Source organism: Chenopodium album, chromosome 2 (genome assembly GCF_948465745.1).
Source record: "Chenopodium album chromosome 2, dcCheAlbu1.1, whole genome shotgun sequence".
In the NCBI taxonomy this organism is placed as follows: domain Eukaryota; kingdom Viridiplantae; phylum Streptophyta; class Magnoliopsida; order Caryophyllales; family Amaranthaceae; genus Chenopodium; species Chenopodium album.
The window spans coordinates 1,001,651-1,019,414 of NC_137835.1; the positions used below are offsets into that span (position 1 = coordinate 1,001,651).

The 17,764-nt window shown below is 32.6% G+C and overlaps 2 protein-coding genes and 1 non-coding gene across 3 annotated transcripts; 2 read left to right on the forward strand and 1 right to left on the reverse strand.

The window, feature by feature from the left end:
- Window positions 1-49: 49 nt before the first annotated feature.
- On the reverse strand, window positions 50-7,600 carry LOC145578623 (uncharacterized). Its single transcript, XM_081635921.1, has 16 exons — window positions 7,055-7,600; window positions 4,700-4,821; window positions 4,525-4,613; window positions 4,343-4,375; window positions 4,124-4,217; window positions 3,884-3,926; window positions 3,697-3,797; window positions 2,963-3,027; window positions 2,343-2,836; window positions 2,114-2,201; window positions 1,862-1,993; window positions 1,055-1,623; window positions 786-924; window positions 640-708; window positions 424-546; window positions 50-279 (listed from the first exon to the last, which is right to left on the reverse strand). Exons 1-16 carry the CDS (start codon window positions 7,270-7,272, stop codon window positions 166-168), a joined length of 2,493 nt encoding a protein of 830 aa, XP_081492047.1. The 5' UTR covers window positions 7,273-7,600; the 3' UTR covers window positions 50-165.
- A 2,786-nt stretch (window positions 7,601-10,386) lies between these two features.
- On the forward strand, window positions 10,387-10,470 carry TRNAL-CAA (transfer RNA leucine (anticodon CAA)). The gene has a single exon. It is a non-coding gene; the product is annotated as a tRNA-Leu (tRNA).
- A 3,286-nt stretch (window positions 10,471-13,756) lies between these two features.
- On the forward strand, window positions 13,757-17,673 carry LOC145578633 (uncharacterized). Its single transcript, XM_081635932.1, has 4 exons — window positions 13,757-14,118; window positions 15,763-15,844; window positions 16,821-16,984; window positions 17,359-17,673. Exons 1-4 carry the CDS (start codon window positions 13,812-13,814, stop codon window positions 17,604-17,606), a joined length of 801 nt encoding a protein of 266 aa, XP_081492058.1. The 5' UTR covers window positions 13,757-13,811; the 3' UTR covers window positions 17,607-17,673.
- Window positions 17,674-17,764: the final 91 nt, after the last annotated feature.

Below are 17,764 nucleotides of genomic sequence, written 5' to 3' on the forward strand. Positions count from 1 at the left end.
AAGATACATCATGGTCTTGTCACCATTTACCCTACCACAGAGCTTTCAGTGTTCCTCAGCAGTGCTGCATTCAAGAACACAAGTCGCGAAACAATTTCCTTGTTCAGGTAATCATCGATACCATAGAAGGAACTAGGTGATGAGCCGACTTTTCCAAGTTCACATTCACAAAAAGTATGTAAGCTGCTCCTTTTTCCTCGTGCCTCCTTCCCCGTAAAGCTCATTCCACTGCTTCAGTTCATTCATTATTGCTCCCCCGGATGAAAAGCTAGCAGCAACCTGCAAACAAGTAGAGTTGACAGATGAAACAGGAGCTTCTATAATAACCAACAAAGGTAAAGCAAGCAATCAAAAAAGACGATATGATATGCAAATTGTTTAGCATGTTAAATCATGCATTTGGTGTTCAAGCAGGAGACCTACCTGGTTCTTAGCTTGCCTAAAATCCTCCAGATTTAAAGGCCTCAGAGAAATTACTCTGTCCTTGACACCTTCCTTCTTTTGTGCATCTGAATTTTGGCCTTCTTCTGATTCTTGTTTTTTCTCCTGAATAAAAAAAAAGTGTATTCTTGTAATGGCCAGAAGTGGATTAAAAAAACAACAGCAGAAACAATACCTTCCAGAGGACTATGAACTTACCATATCCTTCAACCTCTCTTGCTGTATCAACTCTCTAACAGGTCGATATGCAGCAGTCGTACAGAGATTCTGCACATAGAAATGTTTGTCATGGTCCATGGACATTATACAGATAATTCTAAAAAAGACCTTACTTTCAAACTTACCTTAAGATCACTACCACTATATCCTTCTGTCATTATTCCAATCTCCTTCAAATCTAGTCCTTCTTCAACTTTCTCTTTCGATAAAAGAGTTCTCAATATATTCTCTCTATTCTCCGCTGATGGAAGCCCCACCATAATCCTAATTGAGGATGAAAGAAGCACAAAATAGTGAGCTACAACCTACAACTAATCAAGTCCGTCCAGAGCTTACTCTTACCTTCACAAAACATTATGGAAATACAATAAAACTAAATAATACTGCTAATTACCTCCGTTCAAAACGTCGTATAATTGCTTCATCAAGGTCAAATGGTCTATTGGTTGCAGCAAGAACAAGGATTCTCTCACCTTGTTTGGTTGTAAGCCCGTCCCAATGTGTCATAAACTCGTTTTTAATCTTTCTCATAGCTTCATGCTCACCAACCCTGGTCCTTTGTCCAAGCATACTGTCAACTTCATCTACAAATATAATTGTTGGGGAAACTTTAGATGCAAGGCTGAACAGTCCCCTAACATTCTTTTCGTCTTCACCAAACCATTTAGATGTGATGGTTGACATAGATACATTAATAAAGCTTGCTCCAGCCTCTTTGGCTATGGCCTTGGCCAGCATCGTCTTGCCAGTACCAGGAGGTCCAAAAAGCAAAATTCCTCGACAAGGTTTCAGAAGTCCTCCCTTGAACAAGTCTGGTCTACGAAGTGGAAGCATTACTAGTTCCTGCAGTGACTCCTTGGTTTCATCCAGGGCGCCAATATCAGCAAATGACACAGAAATCTCGCTTGCAGGAATGACCTCTGGCCTAATCCTCCTCTCAAACTCATTGTCAGGAGGTACTTCCTGTTGGACACGATGAAATGGATCACATTAAAACGTCCTCTATGTTGGAAGGAGAAATAATTAATGATTGAAAATCAAAGTTGGCAATTTTCTGCCAAAAAAAAAAGTTGGCAATTTGGTTGGGAACAAAAATAATATCAGCACAAACTTGAAGCACTAATTTGCTCTTTCTTAGAACTTAATATCAACCACATGAAATACATTACTCAGATGACCACATTTGAGCAACTGTACTTACAGGAACCTTTGGACTTGCAGCCTCATTATCTGTTGTATCCTTTGAAATTGGCACAGATGCTTCTTCTCCACCTTTGTTTTTCGGAGTTGCACCTTCAGCTTTAGTTTCTGGCTTAACATCTCCACGTGGTCCCTACAATTGCAGCATGATGAAATAATGGACTAGATGGCGCAGCATGATGGAGTGATGGACTAGATGGCTCCTCGACTTTTACATATTACTCTACTAACTCTACTCTAACAACAAACTTACCTTTGAAGGTCTGGCACGTGGTTCTGGCTTCAATGTATCCTTGGCAGCTGATTTACGTTCCTGAAACACGCTCAGTCCATGGGATAAACTGTTCAACAGCCCAAAAACACATTATTAAAAGGCTCACATGACCAAAATATATCCAACTCAAAGCAATGGAAATAAATTTAATCAGGAAAGAATGATGTGAAGGTAGGACAAATATGTTGAAACATATATAACAGCAGACCTCTGGAATGAAATCAGGAGTTTCCCATTCCTGTATTCATGCTTATTATTCATCAAATGATAAGAAATTGCTGATACAACGATTTCTTCAATATATCTGCTGAGAACAAAGGTATCTTCCACATTAATAGAGCCAAGATCATCACATTCGACATCGTTTGCAGCTAGCACTTCAATAATGTGGTTTCTGTTGTCCTGACCCTGAATCATCTTCAGGTCCACCTCCAATTGAGACTTCCAGCTAACTAGACGTGTTTCATCTTCAGGTGGCTTAATATCAATATTATACGGAAATACATCAATGATCATATCATTAATGTCATCATCATTGCTGTCAGTATGTGTTATTCGAGAACCTAGTATGAGTACTGGTCCTGAAAGTTTCTGTAACATTTTTTGGAACAGTCTGTATAGCTTCTGAGATCTGAACAAGAGCATGTCAACATCTCTTAGGTACAAAATGATTGGATAAGTTCTAGATACAGAGACCATAACCTGTCCACAGAAAACGGAAAACAAAAAAAGGTTATACCCATGCCGAACTTCACAAATCACAAAAATCCAGACATAGAGAGATGAATGGTTGGCAACCTAGCCACTAAGGATAAATAAGCACATCACCTTGTAAAGTGATTGAATGAGTAGCTTTTCATCGATGGACCAGCTACTTGTTCGCTTGAGAGGAGCTGAAGAACATAAGTAACCATAAGCACAGGAAAAGAAAGACATACTGCATCATATGCACTGTCAGGAATTTTGCATGACCCTTAGTATAATCAGCAGAAGAATAAACCAAGTATAATGGACTTAATGGTGAGATTTGTAAATCAGCATAGCCACTTTCAATTACTTCCTAAACCATTCTGGAAGCTCCCTCTCCCATATAACCACACCCTCCCCCAAAACCAAAGGACAAAGTAGCCGACAAACATAGATAAACATACTGCGGTCCTTGAGAGAATTGGTAGATATATAAATGAGTAAATTATAAGTATGTCAGGGAACTCTTAATATTTCAACATCAGCAGAGAACTGTATCAGATGTAAATAATCGCTCTTCTAATAAGATATTGACTTTGTAAAGCTCCCAAGACCGATGTTAAGATGTGAACCCTCTAGTTCCAAAACAGCAGACTAACCAAAAAGCAAAACTGAAAATAGTAGGTCAACAAGACTATAGTCTAAAGATACTAACCATGCAGCTAAGCACTACCTCGGTACCTCACAACATCAATGAAAAACTAAAATTGGAAACTAAATACAACTATTCATGCCCTTGGAAATCACTGCCAAACCACTCACACTGATAGGACTGTAAATCTGTTAAAAATAATTGATTAAGACAAAGCAAAGACCTGTATTTGTAGGAGCGGCTTGCAAAAGCAAATCATGTATACTGGCGGAGGCAGAAGCATTCCTGCGAAGCTTAGGAAAACTAGAAGAGCCTTCTATATTCCTGTACACAGAAACAGATGGTGTTAGTGATGCATAAACTTTTGTAGATATTGGATTGGGTCTAGCTCATGGCCAGAATGTAATTACCTTAGATTGTCAAATCCGCTTCCCTGTCGACGCAAGGTACCAGCTGAAGACCAGAGAAATGAGCACGAAAATTTTAACATAAATGAACAGAGCAAACCAGATGGTTAATAAGTTCTAATATATTTGAATAATATATATGTACTCTTGTACGTGAATTTGTTGTACTCCTGTGACTCTTCTTTATAATGATTAGAATGACAAAAAAAATTACCGATATTCCAAAGATTTTGAACAGATTACCTTTGGGTTCATCCTTTGCTGGCAGCACAGAAAATGACCCAAATAAACCTGAAAGACGCTCCAAAGTAGTCTCAGAGGTGGACCTTTTGAAGGACTGAAAAAAAATGGAAAGAATGAATAAGATGGAGCAATTAATTTTCTTCATGCACACAAAGAAAGTTTGAGAAACAAGCAAATTCATTATCTTAACAGAATAAAGAAAAAGCTTAAATAACTTACGGAATCATTATTGATACCATATTTGCTCTGAATCTGCAAAAAGAAGCAAGTGAAATTCAATCAGAGAAACATGCTAATTTTTCCTGCAAAGCTCTCCTGATATTCTGTTTAAAAAAATTCACTTTCATTTCATCTGCAGCTGTATCGATACCATAGGAAGAAGGGGGGTAGGAGTTACCAACCTTCAGTACAAAGTCATTGACATCCAACAGCAACAACTTTGCCTCAAAGAAATGTGCTAGAGCCTTCGCAAGCATTTGCTGGTAAAGTTCTACATAAACCATAGCCTCTTTAGTCAAATACATTGTACAACGTAGAATAGCCAACATAAGGAAGCATAACTACTAGAAGACCAACCAGCAGGTCCTGAGAGTAAAATAGCTCGGCTTGCAGGAGACAAGTTTCGAGTATACTTTGAGAAGTCACCTTTCCTCAAATAGAAATGAGCAGCACTTGTTAACAGAACCCTTGTCTGCTCACTGACAAATCACATTAAGGCATCCAAGATTACTAATGCAAACAAGATTCATCTCTGAGCAAGGTATGAGAATTTACATTTATGATGATGAAACTCCAAGGTCCTGCTTGATTTGATGTAAAATGTTTTCATGGAAAATGATTTTCCCATTTTCACTTGTTTGGTTTGTGAAGGGGTGAAAAACAAATTTCCCAAGGGTGGAAAATTTCATTATTAATGATTGAAAACATTTTCCTTTACAAAACAGAGAAGCCACATTTTCCTCCCTCATCCTTACCTCTTTTATTTATTTATTTATCTTTATTTTGTTACTTCCCTCTCATCCATCCTTACATTCCCACTCCTATTTTTTACTTTTCTTGTATGCAACCAAACAATGGAAAACTAATTTTCAATTGTGATTTACCTTGAAAATATGTTTTCCATGAAAACTAATTTTTCATTGAAAATCTTTTACATCAAACCAAACAGGGCCCAAGTGACTTGCAAAATTTCCTTTCATTACCTGACCACCTAAACTTTCATTCAAGTAATAGATGGTCTTACTAACAACCAGCGAGACTAAGGGCATATAATCTGCCATTTTAAAGGTATATGCTAGGCATTCTCTGAAGCAACATACAAAGTAGTATTTATATTGATGTTAATCCACATAATAAGGCTAAGGTATAAAAATATGAAAAAGAGAATCCCCAGAATTTCCTTCTGCTTGACATTCTTGATATATTGTTCATTCTTCAAATCCTTTTTTAAGCGTAAAAAGCATAATTAAATTATAAACTTCAAAAAAGTGATGCATATATCCTGTCATTCCTGTGCAAAGATAGTACTCATAGCCACATTGATCCAACTCCTCTAGCTTAAGATTTTGTATGATATATTATGATACCCTTCATAATAATCATATATTGGGCTATTTAAAAATCATCCATGGAGTAAAATATATTGAAAATTACTACATAGTATTTGATATACACCCTCAGATTCTTTTTTAATGTTCAAATTTTCAATATCATTAAGCATTAATCATTATTATATCTAATGTATTAGTAGGAAATTTTTTAAGAAAATTGATATTTTTAATGCACTTATTGAAACGAATCAAACAATCTATCAAAAAAAAAAGAAACGATTCAAACAAGACCCTACAAGATTATGCTTCTTCTTATAAAAAATTATAACGGAGATTAAGTAGTTGCAAGATACTAAATAAGAACATCAAAAAGAAACAGCAGGAATGTATTCTGTATGATATATTGGAAGGAACAAGCACACTAAAAAGCATAATCTTGAGTTGTTAAAAGGATTAACCTCCAGGCTCCAGTTCCTCCTGTGTGATCCTAATTAGACCATTAATAGATAATTCAAAATTGCACAAATGTGACCACTAATCAATGATAATTCGACAACGGGACATACCACAGGCACACAGCTGCCAGAACTCAACAGGTAAAATTGAGAGAAACAGACAGCTGTGCTTGAATCTCAATAGTCAGAGTTTTAGGTCCAAACATATCTCTTACAACACTTAACATTATTAAATTGAAGTCACCTTATCCAAAATCCTTAGTCACTACTTTCTGGTTACAACTTAACCACAAGACATAAATAAAATATACCAAGTACTCATACTTCATAAACATAAACAAAGTGAAAATCATTATAATACTAGAGCACAGATAACTAATCTCAAATTTTCGTGTTACTCTCTTTGAGTTAACCTACAGAATCCGAACTTGCACAATCCCTCATTAGTCATCCCTCGTCTAGTTAACTAATCCGCGGCTCAATTAACTTCGCGATCACAATAGTTTCATAAAGTATTCATGTACTTAAGTAAGCAATTGGCACAATTTTACTCAAAACCCCTTAACATAGTTGTACCATTCTCACTTTCTCCCTATTAGTTAATCAACTTTGTAAATAGAGTATCAACTTTGTAATAAGGTACGCAATGCAACATACAAACTTATAACACATGACCTCGATCCTATGGACAAAAATGTAAACGATAATGTAGACTGAGGACCCATGTACGATAAATGAATGATCGCATCTTTTAGATCTTTAAGACCAAAAAAAAACATCTAATACCACTTCCCATGAGATCATATCATCAATAAATCTAAACATTATATTACCTCCGTCTTTGGAATTTTTTATATCTCACAAATAATACCAAAAATTGCAGATAACCATTAACGGAACGAAAAAAAAAAAAAAAAAGAAAATACCTAAGATAGTAAGGAAATTCATCAAAAGTGACCTTAGCATCTCTTCCATCAATGATCATTCGTAGCAACTCTTGCTCCATTTTCTCAGCAGAAATCGTATTCGAACCCGATGAACTACCCGTCCATTTGCTCATCGTCTGCCCGGAAGCCAGCCCGAGCCCGACACCCACTCCGATTCCTACCCCTACCGCTGACATTAGTATCTGCTTCTGATCCATTTCTTACTTCTTTTCAACTTAGTATTTCAATAAAACGTATAGTTACACTGAAAATTTACTCGATTTTTGACTACTTTAAATACCAAATCTTTGTATTTAACTAAAAAAATTTACAACAAAAACAGAGACACGAAATCACGTTAAAGTGATAATTTGTAACAATTTAATTATGTTTATGAAATTATATTTTCATCCAAAGTGAACATCAATTACAGAAATTTTAAACCATTTATAATCAAATTCGTAATTTTTTTAAAGTACAAAAATTGAAATTGGTAAAGAAGTTGAGGACTTCAGGATCAAAAAGAAATTTTGAAGTGAGAAGAAAGAGTGTAGTTTAACGAGTTAAAACGATATGAAACGAATAACACAGTCTTTGTTAGTTTCTTAAATTGCAAAATTTTGTGATTTTGTTTTTTCTTTTTTGTTACTCATTCAGTGGAGTGAAGTGAGAATGAAGGGAAAAAGGGACTTTTCTTTATTATGGAAAAATGGATAATTATTGAGAAAAATTGGAAGATATGAAGAAAACGGTGAGTAAAGAGAAGAGAAAGAAGGCGGTTGCTGCGATTTGCAGAGAAACAAAGAAGGCGGTTTTGGACTTTGCCTTTACATGTTCATTACAATATTGTTTATGTACACTGTTGATATTTATAGGAGACTAGGAGAGACTCTTTTTTTTTTTTTTTTAAGAAAATTGGATAACTATTTTTTTTTGGATATACTTGTAGATCTTAGAGTGTGTGGGAATGGATTCAATTAAATTAGAAGTTTTAGGTATAAGGGTGGTAATTCGGGTTAGCAGGTCGGGTTCGAGTTAGATTTCGGGATAATTTGAATTGTGTCTAGAAATTATCTAAAATAGTGTAAAATTTAATATTATTACGAAATATGAAATCGGGTCGAATTCAGGTCGTTCAGTTTCAGTTTGGATTGGATTCATGTTACTCTCAATAATTTCAGGTCGGGTTATCTTGTCGGGTTAGGTCATTGATTGTTAGCCCATTACTTATGGGTAAATAGGTTATGGTTTCCATTATTTATTACCTCTCTAAAAGCTAAGCTAACAATTACCCTTATCTTCCTCAAACAAAAAGAAAATGGGCTATGATTAAATGATTCCTTCTCAGTGTTAAACCAAACAAATGAAAGGTAATTAAGTGTTAAATATTTCCTTCCCCCCCTCTTATTTGTTCCATTTTCATTCCATTTGCAATATCTATACCAAACGCTTCTTTAAGTGAAGGGAAAATTAGGGTCTGTTCAATCAGTTCAATTCAGTTCAGTTTCTAATTTATTTCTCTCATAAACAATTCATTTAAGCTCGGTTCAATTCAATTCAATTCAGTAAATCAGAACAAACCCTTAGTTATTAGTTTGTGGAATGACCTAAGTTACTACGTGACATAACGTTAATTTCAAGCTAAGAATTTATAGAGTATCTATTAGTACCTTGTAACTTTTTTAAACAAGTATACAATATTTAATTTTGTAGCTATAAATTAAAGTGTGCTCTAATAGCGAACAATTGCATTTTGGCCTTGTTTGGAAAATGGCTGTTGGCGGTTGGCTGTTGGCTGGTTCACTTGGCTTGTTTGACTAGCTGGAATGTTTGACTGTTTATAATGACTTTTGAAATTGGCTGTTTATAAAAGTGTTTGGTAAATTAATTGTTGGTTGTTGGCTGTTTATTAGATAATTTGTGGGCCAACAAGCCAAAAGACAACAAAAAAGCTACTCAAAGCAGCCTTTTCATTTTGGCTTAAAAGCCAGTTTTTTCGCTGACTAAAAAGCCAATTACCAAACATATTTTTTGGCTGTTTGACCACCTAAAAAGCCAAAAGCCAAAAGCTAAAAGCTAACCAAAAAACCATTAAAAAGCCAATTACCAAACATGGCCATTATAACTTGAAAAAAAAAAAAAAATACTTCCTTCATTTTTTTAGTTGCTACACTTTTATTATTTTCATGGTCTGTTAGACAGTTTTTTAAGAGGTGGAAGATAGACAGAAAAATAAGATGAACTCATATGAGTAGAAGAGAGATAGAGAGAAAAAAAAATGTTAAAAATAGAAAGTGTTATAACTAATTTAATTAAAAAATTTCAAAATAAAAAAGTATAACAACTCAAAAGAAAGGAGGAAGTACACTACTTCGTACTACAGTAATTTTTATGGTGTTTGGTTCCATGAATATTGAATGGGTGAATCTTAAGTACCTACTTCGGTACCTTCTTTACATGCATCATTCAAGTCTAGTGTTGGTAGTGTAGTACGAGTAAAATGAGTGCATAGCATAGTAGAGTAGATGAGCGAGCATATCAAAAGTGCAGATCTCTGGCTTAACTGCATGCGATACGTAACTCTTTCAATGATTTACGCTTTGCTTTTTGTAATTTTTACAAGTTTTCACTAGTAGGCTCTAGATATAATCTTACTCCCTATGAAACAACTCCACGTGCTCCACCAAATCTTAATTGGACTTGTGTAGTATTTTATCTTGATTTTTTTTTTTTTACTCCATAATATATTTTCCACAAATCATTACAAGCATTAAAGAATTAAAGAATAGTATAGCAACTACCAAGCTTCTTTTAAAAGATTTAGAAATATAAGTAATACTCGTACTCTGTAGTATATTTAAAATAATTTGAAGGCTAAATACATGTTTTTTTTTTTTTAGTTTCTTTGAAAATTTTAGAATCTTGTGTCAAAAACTCAAATAATAATAATAGATGCATAGCGGTCCTATAATGTTGTTTGAAACTATATACAATCACCCGTAATTGCATATACTACCTCCGTTACATATTATTTGCAACGATTTGACATAAAGTAGAGAGAAAAAATGTCTAATCATTACACATAATATGTAACGGAGGTAATAATTAATTCGCGTATGATGGGTCTGGCCTAATAATTTGTGAATCTTCGAGGAAGGGTTGACAAATGACAATAATGACAGTGGTAGCCTCGTGGGGGATTGGCTATTGGGGATGGATGTAGGCAGGATTTGAATAATATTTTAATTAATATGAATAAAGTCATTTACTTGTACTTTTTTTTTGGTACTTTAACATGTTATATCAAAAATTTGATGAGAGGTAATGTCAATGTCAGGATGGCCGAGTGGTCTAAGGCGCCAGACTCAAGTTCTGGTCCTCTAACGAGGGCGTGGGTTCAAATCCCACTTCTGACATTTTTTTTATTTTTTTTTTACTCCGTATTATAATTGTAGGTTGCATTTATTTTCTCTCGCAATATTTTCCTTGTCAAAGTTTCAAAATTTTTGCTATTAACTTGCCTAATCCTTGTCAAAAAAAAAAATAAAAAAATTGCCTAATCAGTGTTTAAGTAATCAATCAAATTAGGCAGCATAATTTATTTTCCAAATTTCCTTCAAGGCTTAAGGTGGCTGCTGATGCCATATTAATAATGTGATAATTTACAAGAGATTATACAAGATATATATAGTACAAAATATTCACATTACGAGGTAATTATATATAGTAATATATATGGAGTACTCCATATATATAATATTTACATTCCTAAAATAATAATATAAATTATTATAATTATAGTATTATGTACTCTAACAATAACATATGTCCATAGGTACGCCGTACGCCCAAGTTAGTATCTATTTATATTATATATATACACGTATAAAGGAAGGTAATCATATGTGATTTCTGATTTGAGGTCAAATAGTACAAAAAATCATACAAAGTTTGATTTTATTCCATATTAATATAACGTTAAGTTTCAAATCAAGGTTCGTGTGCATAAATTACCTATATAAACTAAAGTATTTAGGTTATTAGTCTGCAAATTAAACTTAATTTTTACCATTAAGAAAGTAAAAAAAAAAAGAAAGTGTTTGTTTATATCTCCATTACCATCCATGGCTCCTAAAGGGTTTCTTCCTATATTCTTCATCGTCCTGTCATTGTTTTTGCTCCCTAATGGTAATTACTAATCATTTTGTTGTGGCATCTAAGTAATTATTTATAATTTTGATAGACAAAATCATTCATAATCATACACGCGTACTAAATTATAATTATCATAAGTACTACCTCCGTTAAATGTTATGTGCAACTTTGAGGTATTATTTATAAGATATAAAATATTCCAAAGTTACACATAATATTTAACGGAGGTAGTAATTTTTTTAATTACTTTAAGCTAAATTAATACATGAAACCTTTTCTTATGCATTCTTTCTATATTATTAATTATAGTTTTTTTTTTGCTGCAGTTTTTTCATCCGATAACATAGATGTGCAGTATATTAATTTACGGTGTGGCGTATTTCCATTTACAGTGGAAGGCTGTACTGATGCAAAATGTAGGGATACTTGTATGTCTAACTATGGTAATTATGATGATGGTGGTTGCATGAGTGAAGTGTTATGTTGTTGTGACTTCATTCATGGCGGCTAATAATACAATGGATAATACGATTAATAGCTTTAATGCTTGAATAATTTCACTGTGCTTGATCCAATAGCATAACAATATTATGTACTCCTTCCTCGTCAAACAAATAAATAAATTATGTACTCCTTATATAACTATTGTGTTGGTAAGTAATTAAATCCATTTATTTGATCAATCGTTTCAATTCCTAGGTATTGTTTAAAAGGTGCATGTCTAATACGTAGTATAATTTAAGTTTAAATTGGGGATGTCATAGCATCCATTTATAAAAGAGCTTCTGAAATCAATTGGATATTGGTGTAGTGATGATTGAGACTACATTCCGTGTTCGATCCCCCACAACAACAATCGGGAGGGAACTGGAGTCTGATCACCCAAGATTGATCCCCAAATCCAAATTAGCCTTAAGGATGAACCGGGTGTAACACCAAAACATAAAAATAAAAGGGCTTCTGAAGATGGTGCTTGTTTGTTGTACATTCTGCTTCCATCTAATCAAACATAATGGTTTTCTATGTTAACATCGTAGTATATTGATAGAGCGACGAAATTAAGGGCTAATTAAATTACAATACAAAATAACACAGGATGACAATCCAAGAATCTCCATTGATAATAAATTAATCGGCAAAGTTAATTTTATTTAATTAATCTATCGTGTGCATGCCACATGCATAATGATTATAGAACCAAACCACTAACACATCCATGATAAAGCCTGTATGTTATGCCTAAAACATTTTAGATACAAAATGCTAATAAACACATCAAATCCATCATTTTCCTTTGATTTTTGGAGATTTTCCCCAATCCCCACTCTTATATACATATATCATTGAAGACTACATACAAGTATTTAACAAATTAACAACTACAACAGAGATTCGTATCTATTCACATTTATTGAGCTTATTGGAGTTGAATTCAATTGAAATGAAATGAATATTTATGAGAGAAATAAATTAAGAACTGAACTAATTGGAGCCGAGTTGAATTGAATTGAAATTAAGCTAAAGTAAACGGACCCTAATTTAACAACTATAACATTTTACACTTCATAGAAATCTTGTTTAACCGCTATAACATTTTACAATATAAAAATATAACAACTACGATTAAAAGATTTGTTTCAATAACAACTATGCTATAGAAATCTCTAAATGCTTAACATTTTACACACTTATGTATCTATAACAACTTAGGGCCCGTTCTCATTGACTGAACTCAGCTGAACTGAGCTGAGCTGAACTGAATATTTTATAAGAGAAGGAAATTAGGAGCTGAACTGAACTGAGCTGAACTGGATTGAACTGAACTGAGCTGAAATGAACTGAATTTCAACGTAAGAGAACATACCCTTAGAGTGATGGGTAACTCAAGTGGTTAGAGCTCCCTTCGATTCTCATCACTCGCCCTTGTAGCTCTCTAAACACCCAAAAAAAAAAAAAAAACTACCACAATTTATTATTACAATTACAATAAAGATAAAAAATAAAAACAAGTATGACAATTATACAATGACTGGTTAATACTCCCTTTGTCCCCAAAACTTCGACTCTTTTAGCCTAATTTTAGTCCCAAATGATTGACCCATTTGCATTAAAATACCCACCAATTTACAACAATAATTTGTGCAAAATTAGCTTCTTTGTTATATCATGTATTTTTAATACTTTATCTCTCTACTTTTTATAAACCCAATATAAATTTATTTTTCCAATATGTTTTTAATTCTTTTTATTTAAGTTTGTTAATAACCGCAAAATCAACCCAAAAGGGTCGAAATTTTGGGGACAGAGTAAGTAATAAATTAGGAATTCCCAAGGAAATATGTTTCATTATGTTATCTAACAAACACTAATTTTTCCTACCAATTTTTAATTATTTTTTTCCCCAAAGATTTGGGCTCACTAAACCCATATGGATGGACCTGGATCTAGTCAAATTAGCCATGGGTTTGCCCAACAAAGTGACACAAATTGGGCCAAAGACTCATTCTTGTATACATAGGCCTGAACATATTACAATGACATACTAATAACATTACAACTTTACAAGTTTTAGAAGTTGAAAGGTTTGGAAGAAAGATTAAAAATGGGGGAAACATCAGCAGAATCAGACGCATCTTTCAGGGCAGAAGAAAGCAAGAGTATAAACCTTAGAGTGAAGTGGATTGATGATGATGAAAACAAGGAGAAAGATGGAAAATTTGGGGAAATTCACTTCAAAATTGAGAATGATATTGCACTTAGATGGTTGATGATTCGTTATTGTGATAAAATTGGTGCTAATTTCGGAACTACTCGTTTCGAATTCAATGGTGCTAAATTGCGAGGAACTGATACTCCTCTTCAACTTTCAATGACTTCTTCTGGTCTCATTTATGCTCATCATTTTCTATGTAAGTGTCTTCTTTCTTTCTTTCTGTTTTTTTTCTTTCCTTTTGTATGTTCTTGGTTATTTATACAAAATGTAGTTAATTATGTTTCTAATGTTTTCTGGGTTTTCATAAATTTGTGAGTAGCTTGATTTTATTATGTTAGTTCTGATTTTTAACATGAATTGAAGAGATGAAAACAGAACACAGCACAATGAATGACAACAAAATAAATGAAAGTGAATTGAATTATACCCTCTATCTGTTTAATTATACTCTCTATGAATTGATGTGGGTATGTGTATTGTTTTTTTTTTTTTTTTTTTTTTTTTTTTTGAACAATTTTATGTGTATTCTAACATTAACCCTAAAATTCTTAAACTTTAATGCTCCTTTGGTAGGAGATAAATGGTGATGTGAATGAATCTTTTGAGTGATTTTGCAGGAAAAGTCTCATTTCATTGTCTTTAGTAATGCTAATTTGTCACTTAGCATTCTTATTTCTTCACAATTTATTATTATCATCATCCATTAACACTTGAAAGGGTGATAATGGGAGGAAATGGAAATTTTGGAAGAAATTCGAGGTATTAGTAATAGCTAATCAGGACATACTGTATTGTGTTGTCAATTTTCTTTATTTTCAACTTTTTTAGCCTCTCCTCTATTGTCCCATCTTAGAAAATCTACTTTTCTATCTAATAGGAACTTGCAAAAGCATGGCATTATGACTTGTAAAACTACTAAGTACGCGGTATATTGAGTATTGACATAGGTTTGGGTCGAAATTTAACCTTTGGTGCATACCTCTTGCATTTTTGCAATTTTAGTAGTTGGTTCATAAGAAATGTATCAAACGATTGTCAGCAACTAGGAAAGGCAGTTTTTGATATTTGGAGAGGATTATGGAAACAGTTTAAACTTGAAGAGGGGAGAAATATTATTGTTTGATGATACGAATACTTTAGATAGGATCATAAGTTGATGACATTCGATCACTCACCAAGCCACCACCAGATATGCTATGGATTGTAATGGCATTGATGCTAGAAGCAGAAGTCATCATTGCTGGATGGGTTTTCAGGTTGACACGCACCATATTATCATTGTTGGATGTTGACATGCCTGATTGTTATACCATCTCTGAACTTTCACTGCTGTTATTTATAGATATGTGTAAGCATTTAACACATAAGAAACTAATACAGTGAGTTTGAGTTGAATCTAATGGGAGAGTTTTGCAATTAATATCATGTTTAGTAGATTAACTGTCTTAAAACAAGTTATGACTTTACAAGTAGAAAGTGGCTTATTGTATTGCGATGATACCAGTATCGTGTATTAAGCACTCAAAATGGTGGCATTGTTGTTTCATAAGTTCCTTTAATATGTGGTACTGTCTAATCTTTTTGGTCTAGCCATCAATTATTTATTACTTTACGTTTTTCCTAGTTACACTTTCATTTTTTTTGTATGTACAGGAGTACTATTAAGTATTATCACTGGTTCCAGCTCTTCAACTTTACGTTTACTCTCTTTAAAAAAAAAATCTACATTTTTTCCTGTACATACTATAGTAGTATGTAGTATGGTATACTCTCTCACTTTAGTGCTGTTACCTTGATTTTCTTTTATTTATTTGGCTCCTCCAAATTGTTGGGATTTAAGGTGGTCATGGACGCTGTGCTGAATACTATGTAACTCTGTGCATCCGTGTGCCCAAGGAGAGAGACACATTTATAAGAGTAAGGCCCCGTTCTTTAGAGCTGCTCTGCTCTGCTCTGCTGAAATCTGCTCTGCTCTGCTCTGCCCTGCTCTGCTCTACTTAAAATTAATACTTAATATTAAATTATTATAATAATAATTAATATTTAATAATAATAAATAATTAATATTTAATATTTAATAATAATAATAATTAATATTTTATAATAATAATAATAAATAAATAATATTTAATAATAATAAATAATTAATATTTAATTATAATAATAATTAATACTTAATAATAATAATAACAATATTAATTATTGATATTTAATAAAAAAATATAAAAAAATAATAAATAATTATTAATATTTAATAATAATAATAATAATAAATTATTAATAATTATTAATAAAAATAATAATAACAATAATAATTAATATTTAATAATAATAGTAATAATAATAGTAATTATACTAACAGTAATAATAATATTTGTAACTAATAATATTAATTATAATAACAATAATTGATTTTTATAATATCAATTAATATTAAGATAATGACTAATATTTAAAGATAATACTAATTATTAATTTTTAATAATAATAATTAAATAATATTTAATAATAATTATAATTAATATAATAATAATTAATATTTAACTTTAAAAATTTAATGATTATAATAATAATGCGATAATATTAGTAGTAGTAGTAGTAGTAATAATAATAATAATAATAATAATAATAATAATAATAATAATAATAATAATAATAATAATAATAATAATAATAATAATAATAATAATATTAATTAATATTTAATAATAATAATAATAGTAGTAGTAGTAGTAATAATAATAATAATAATAATAATTATGATAATAATAATAATAAAATAATAATAATAATAATAAAATCTGCTCTGTTCTGCTCGGCTCGGCTGAAATCTGCTCTGCTCTGCTCTGCTGAAATCTGCTCTGCTCTGCCCAGAAGCTCAAAAGAACAGGGCCTAAGACGTGCTGCACCATTACTGCCTCAGCTTATGCGTGGCTTCTCTGATGATGTTGGTTCCTTGAGTTTTGTTTATGATTGGTGTCAGTTGACTGAGGAAGATACGGCTGATAATCATGAATTGGAGGATGGTGAAATTATTGATGCCTTTGATTTTGATGAGAGCAGTAAGTTTCATTTTTTGTTTTAGTCAATAATGTTGCTTCAGTACTAAGCTTGTTGTGTAGTTTTGCATCTTTTAACTTCATCATCATGCCTGTTTCTTTCAGACACATAGTCTGTTCTGTGTGAGCATCTAATATCCATGCCCTGCTATTGAATCTATTCAAGTTTCGGAGTTCAAAATTTGTCTGCTGATAAACAGCCAGTCGTAGCTATATACTTGCATCAGACTTATTTCGGGCAATCATGGTTTAAAGCATTATTTATTTCTGGGATTTCATTTTGCACTTGCCATATATCTATCAACAAGGGCTTCGAGCTCTTTAGATGTTGTGGTGACAATTGTTGTAACTATTTTTGTTTTTTCTACATCCTTCAGGTTCCTCCTTAAGCATAGTTGAACCATCATGCATTTCTCTTAGAGTGGTGAATCCGAATTACAGGGACTATGCCTTCAAAATGAGACAAACTTCTATATTGTCTAAGCTGTTCAATAAATATCGTAAGCTTATATCAGTGCAAAATGAAGCCGCTTTCATGTTTAAGGGGCGCAGACTCATGGGTTCAAAGACAGTAGAGGAAGAACGACTTAAGGATGGTGATGAAATTGAAGCCATAATAGAGTGATTCCTTTAGTTGATTTTGCTCTTGTGTCACATACTTGCATCTCATAAATCAAGTATTGTTTGCTAAATTAGAATTGTGATATGTTGCACTTTGACTATGCTATTGATGTCGATGAATTGAATTAGAGTATGACGTATTGATTTAAACTGTATCATTGT

Coding starts and splice junctions, on each gene's coding strand:
- LOC145578623 (XM_081635921.1), bottom strand. CDS start 7,272: ATGGATCAGAAGCAGATACTAATGTCAGCGGTAGGGGTAGGAATCGGA. Junction 3,927..4,123: donor AGCAAAGGATGAACCCAAAG/GTAATCTGTTCA, acceptor TCTGGTCTTCAG/CTGGTACCTTGCGTCGACAG. Junction 2,837..2,962: donor TCATTCAATCACTTTACAAG/GTGATGTGCTTA, acceptor TTCTGTGGACAG/GTTATGGTCTCTGTATCTAG.
- LOC145578633 (XM_081635932.1), top strand. CDS start 13,812: ATGGGGGAAACATCAGCAGAATCAGACGCATCTTTCAGGGCAGAAGAA. Junction 14,119..15,762: donor TTATGCTCATCATTTTCTAT/GTAAGTGTCTTC, acceptor TTGGGATTTAAG/GTGGTCATGGACGCTGTGCT. Junction 15,845..16,820: donor GACACATTTATAAGAGTAAG/GCCCCGTTCTTT, acceptor ACAGGGCCTAAG/ACGTGCTGCACCATTACTGC.